At 36.1% G+C, this 6,306-nt stretch overlaps 1 protein-coding gene across 1 annotated transcript in view; it reads right to left on the reverse strand.

Annotated features, from left to right (window-relative positions):
- Window positions 1-4,252: 4,252 nt before the first annotated feature.
- The window catches only part of LOC106763446, an 18,963-nt gene continuing 16,909 nt past the window's right edge, over window positions 4,253-6,306 (reverse strand). The window contains exon 3 of the mRNA XM_014647636.1: window positions 4,253-4,292. Within this exon, the coding sequence (XP_014503122.1) occupies window positions 4,253-4,292 (40 nt within the window). The remainder of the gene's footprint in view (window positions 4,293-6,306) is intronic.

Genomic DNA, 6,306 nt, shown 5'->3' on the forward strand with positions numbered 1-6,306 from the left:
ATTGAGTAACCTGCTTGTTAAGGATACACCATTTGTGATGAGTCAGGAATGTGTGCAAGATTTTAATATCTTAAAGAAAATTTTGATTTCTACTCNAGTGATTGTAGCCCCAGATTGGAGTAAAGATTTTGAGCTAATGTGTGATGCTAGTGACTATGCCATAGGTGTTGTGTTGGGCCAAAGAAGAGAAAAGGTATTTCATGCAATTTACTATGCTAGTAAAGTTTTGAATGAAGCTCAATTGAATTATGCCACTACAGAAAAAGAATTTTTGGCTATAGTTTATGCATTGGAGAAGTTTAGATCTTATCTTATTGGATCTAAAGTGATTATTTATACGGATCATGCGGCTATAAAGTACTTATTGACAAAGCCAGATCCAAAGCCACAGTTAATTTGATGGGTGCTTTTGTTACAAGAGATTGATGTAGAGATTCGTGATAAAAAGGAAAGTGAACATTTAATTACTGATCACTTATCTCGGCTAGTCAACACCGAAGTAACAAGCAAGGAGAAGGAAATCTGGGAGTCTTTTTAAAATGAAACTCTCTTGTATATTCAGCAAAGTCCATGGTTTGCTGATATGGCTAATTTTAAAGCTGCAGGTATTGTTCTAGAAGAATTGAATTGGCAACAAGAGAAGAAGTTTTTGCATGATGCTAAGTAGTTCATATGGGATGATCCATATTTATTCAAGATTGGAGTGGATAATCTTTTGAGAAGATGTGTAACGAAAGAAGAAGCAGAAGGAATTCTTTGGTATTGTCATAATTCCCCTTATGGAGGTCATTATAATGGAGAACAAACTGCTGCAAAAATTCTTCAGTCAGGATTTTATTGGCCTACTCTGTGTAAAGATGCTCATAATCATGCTAGAAATTGTGACAAGTGTTAAAGGGCAAGGGCTATTTCAAGACGGCATGAGATGTCGTTGCAAGGCATTTTGGAAGTTGAAGTTTTTTATTGTTGGGGTATTGATTTTGTTGGGCCTTTTCCACCATCGTTTAATAATGAATATATATATATATTGGTGGCAGTTGATTATGTGAGTAAATGGGTTGAAGCTCTATCATGCCCTAAGAATGATGCTAATACTATGATCAAATTCTTAAAAAGGAAAATCTTTTAACGTTTTGGAACTCGCAGGATACTCATCAGTGATATGGGGTCTCATTTTTGTAATGCTCAACTTGCAAAGGTACTTAAACATTATTGGGTGAAACATAAAGTTGTAGCACCCTATCATCCGCAAACAAATGGTTAAGTTGAAGTTTCAAACATGGAGATCAAGAGAATTTTAGAAAAGACAATTGTTTTTTCAAGGAGATATTGGTCGCATAAACTTGATGATGCTCTTTGGGCATAAAGAATGGCTATGAAGACTTCCATGGGATTGTCACCTTTTCAATTGGTATATGGAAAAGCATGTTGATAACTGATAACAGTCTAAAAACTGTTATTTTCATGCTTAATTTTGATAGTAAAACACACCCTTTGAGGCTTAGAATGAGCTTTAAATTAAGTAAAACACTTAGTTGAGTCTCTTGAGAGTCAAAAGTTGGTTTTAGATATATTATGCTTGTTTTGCATTGTTTTGCAGGGTTTTCGGATGAATTAAAGATGGATGTGAAGTAAGGTGGACTTAGACCCATGAAAGAAGGAGAAAAATGATGAAAAGAAGGGTCAAACAAGCTGCTGAGCGCCAGAATGGTCCGCTGAGTGCTCAGAGCGATTAGAATGAAACCGCTGAGCGGCAAAACTGAACGTTGAGCGGTCAGAGCAGCTAGAGGCAAACCACTGAGCGGTCAAATTAGGCGCCTGGGCGGTTGTGTGTTTTTTTTAGCTAGATTCTGTAAATCTTTCTGTTATCTATCTGTTATCTTTTTGGGCTTATATATAGCCCCAGAGCGAATTAGATAGGGATTCTTTTGGCAGAGAGAATGTCCAGAGCTATTCCACACACCTTGGAGGAGGTTCCTTGGATGCTTAGGCTCCATTCAACCAAGTTTANGGTTATCTCTTTCATTCTTTCATTATTTTCATCTAGTTTCACCTTGATTATGGTGAACTAAACCCTTTGTTGTTGGGGAAGAATGTAATCTTTTGAAACTCTCATATATTGAAATTCTTATTTATTTCATATGCTTGTCATATTCTTATTTATCAATTTTTGGGTTCTCATCTGTGCTCAATGCTTTTATTGTTTAACTCATTCAGTAAAAGATGTTTGTTTTTATCGATGTGGGGACGTACGGTAATGTCATGAACTGGTGGGAAATTCCTTGATTATGCCAATATCACCTAGGGATAGGGGTAGGACGGTCAATTGTAATTGCTTCAAATCGCATTGCATTATTGGTTACTAGGGGAGGCTAGGGATAGCAAGCCGGTAATTAGTAATAGGCTCTTTTCACCAAGGGATTGGGTTAAGGGTAATTAAGAAAGTATGCATGGCAATTAGATAGATAAGTGAATTAAATAAGAAGAGTAGATATATGAGAGTGGATAAGATGAAACTGTAAACCCCAAGAGCACCATTCATCCATAGTTTCTCAAAACCAAATGAATCAACTACATTGCATGTTTATTTTTGTTCTTTGCATACAACCACTAAATATATTCTTTTCTCAGGTTACATGAAAGTTAAGGCCTAAGAGTCCTTTGGGAAAACGATACTTGGACTTACCCGTTTATATTACTTGATAACGATCTGGTACACTTGCCAGGGAGTTAACAAGATTTTGGCGCCGTTGCCGGGGACTCGTGGTTTAACTTATCTAGTAGTGTATATATCTTTTTTATCTTTTTATTTTTTTTATTTTATATATCTTTTTATATAAGTTTGACTTGATTGTATATATCTTTTTTATATAAGTTTGACTTGATTGTATATATCTTTTTTATCTTTTTATTTTTTTTATTTTATAAAATATAAAAAAAAGGTGCTACTAGGGTTTGTGTTTCTTGTGCATGCAATAGGAGACGAGACATACTAGAAGCAAGAAAACTACGCAACCTCTTCTTGAAGGTTTAAGAGAAGCAAGAGGGAGAAGGAGAGTCAGACGTCCATCTAGGGATTTGTTTCCTTCACCTGACAGATTATTATCACCTTCACCAGATAGAAGAACAGAGGAGATGGCTGAAAGAACTCCTCCAAGACGCACTCTTGCAGACCAATCAGATACGGTTGGCCCTTTCCATTTTAGCAGCATAGTCATGCCTACGGATCAAACGACCAACATGAGCACTTATTCACCTGGTGTAGACTAAATAGTTTCATGGCCTGTCAAATGAGAATCCCTATGACCATTTGACAGGATTCAGTGAAATATGCAATACAGTGAAGATGGCAGGTGTATTAGATGAAAGAGTAAGGCTTAGCTTGTTTTCGTTCTCAGTGGAAGGCAACGCTAAGACATGGCTCAATTCCTTTCCTGAAGGAACATTTACAACTTGGGAAGTTGTGGCTAGAACATTTGTCAACAAATATTTTCCACAATCTAAAGTTACTCAAGGAAAGCTGGAGATCTCATTTAAACAAGGCATGGAAGAATCTCTAAGTCAAGCATGGGAGTGATTCAAAGGACTACTCAGGAAAACACAGTTCACGGATTTGACAAGACAACCATTGTTCTTGCCTACCTTGGTGGACTGAATATGCAGTCTAAGATGATTTTGGACGCCTCAACTGGAGGTGATATCAAACAGAAGACTGAGGATGAAGCTTATGACTTGATAGAGAGAATGGCAGCTAATGGTCAAGAAGCATATAGTGAAAGGGGCGTACCTACACAATAGAGAGTAGTCTTGCACTTACCTGCAAGTGATGCAATGCTAGCTCAAAATCATCTTTTGACCAAAAGCTAGATACATTGACAAAGATCCTTTCACAACTTCCAAAGGAGCTTCGTAATGTTTCTCAAACACAACAGCTATGTGATCTTTGTGGTGGAGACCATATTAATGGTCAATGTGCTATACCTGAGGAGATGTAGCAGGAAGCTAACTATATAGGGAACCAATACCAGTTTAAACATGGGAATTTCAACCAAGGCAATCCTAGCCAGGGTTGGAAGAATCATCCAAGTATTGGTCAACAACAAAATAACCTATCAGGGCAACAAGGAAGCTTCAGGCAGCAACAACCTTTAACTATGTGGCAGCAGGTTGCACATTTGAGAGAGGTTGTCCAAAATATGAGTAGAAGATTTGATGAATTCATAAAAGTCTATGATTCAAATCGCACCAGTGATCAAGCTATTGTTAGGTCACTAGAAATGCAAATTGGACAGCTGTCAAAAAGAGTAGAAACCACTGAAAAGAACCAGTTTAGGGCTAATACTGATGTTAACCCTAAAGAAGAATGCAAAGCTGTGGTGACATGTGAGGAAGGAAGAGTTGACAAGGAAGTTGAAGAGATTGGAAGCAATGATCAAAAGGAGGAAGGTGAAGCCATTGAGAGTAGCAGCAGCAGTGGAGGATAAGAAGAAGAGGGAGCACGAGATAGTCATAATGAACAGAAAAGAGAAATTTATAATCAAATGACTATTATGCCTTCAATTATCAAACAAATTCCTACAAGAATGAAATTTTATCTTGGAGATATGATAGATTTAGATGAAGATGATGATGAGCAGGAATTTGAGATTCAACCTCCAAGGAATTATTCGCTTAAAGTAAAAGATCCAGGTTGCTTGAATTTGGCATGTAAGATNAATGAGGTTGATATAGGAGAAACAATCATAGATTCTGGATCTAGCATTAACATGATGCCCATGCATTTGTTTAAGAAAATTGGAGGGCTAACCTGAAAGCCATCTAATCTCACAGTGACAATAGCGGATGGTTCAGTTAAAACACCATTTCGTATGGTGGAAAATGTAGTTGTTCAGGTGGAGCAGTTAGAATTTTTAGCTGATTTTATCATCATGAGCATGGAAGATGCAGAAAGAATTCCAGTAATTCTTGGAAGACCTTTCATTGCAACATCCAAGATGTCTATTAGTGTCCATGATGCAAGGATCATGATGAGAGATAAAGAGAATGTACTCTTTTATACTAGCTTTAAAGAGAAAAGTACTAGAATTAAAAAGAGGGCCAGACATAAGAAGTCAAGAAGAGAAGTTGCACTAAAGAACAACACAACAGATACCAATTCTAATAGTTGTAATGTTTTGCAGGTACCTAAAGAAGAGGAGGTTGACAAAGGAGGCACTATCCACATTGAATACACACCACTTCCAATAGGAGCACAAGTGAGATTCAAGGATAAGAAGTGGCTTGTTATTAAGAATAGAGAAGATGGCAAGATGGATGATAAGCTGTCGTTGAAGCTATCAAATTAATACTACTTTTCAAGGCAACTTCAGTATTGCCTAGTAGTATTCAAGAAAGTAGATAGGGCTAAAGTAACCCTAAGTCATCTCCCAACGAACACGGAATTGCTTTCGAATATCTGACTCTTATGAATGATATGCAATGCTTATGAGTAAAAGTTAGAATGTTTAAAGAATGTTGTAGAACAAAGAGGAAACTTAAAAACAGTTATGAAGAAACAAGCTATTCCACTACTTTTCCAAAATAGATTCATCATTGGTTACTCACAAATTATTGTTCAATTGATTATTGTTTAAGTTTCAAATTAATTAAAGTACATTCTTAATTAATTTGAGGGCGACCATGCAATTAATCAAAGTACATTCTCAATCAAATGCAAGACCTTTCTAGATTATNCACAATAAATTCAACCAAATTACATTCTCCATCAAAATTATTGTGTTTAATCACTACTACAAAATTGAACATAGATAGCGCTAAATAGATAGCGCTTTTTTAAATAAGCGCTATCTATGAATGTGCGGAACAATAGATAGCGCTTTTTTAAATACGCGCTATCTATATATATGACAATAGATAGCGTTTTTTTAAAAAAGCGGTATCTATAACTAATTAATATTGTTGTTTTTAAATTATAATTTTAAATAAACCAATAGATAGCGTTTATGTCAAGAAGCGCTATCTATTCCAATACAATAGATGGCGTTTTTGAAAAAAAAGTTTTCAATTTTATTGAGGTGGGTGTAGGGAGAACGTGGCTTCGAAACCTACTGGGAACAATATTTCTTTATATTTTCTATCCTTATTTCTTTTCTCTTTATTTTTTCTACTTCTTTCTTAGAGTTCTGTCGAGAAGTACAAAAATATTGTTTGCACGAGAGAGAATTCACGAGTCGAGGGCATGCTTTTCGAAGGTTCATTCTTCCTTTTCTTCTCTATTTTAACTTCATTAACACTCTGCCTCTGTCA

The sequence above is a fragment of the Vigna radiata genome, chromosome 6 (assembly GCF_000741045.1).
Source record: "Vigna radiata var. radiata cultivar VC1973A chromosome 6, Vradiata_ver6, whole genome shotgun sequence".
Taxonomy (NCBI): Eukaryota; Viridiplantae; Streptophyta; class Magnoliopsida; order Fabales; family Fabaceae; genus Vigna; species Vigna radiata.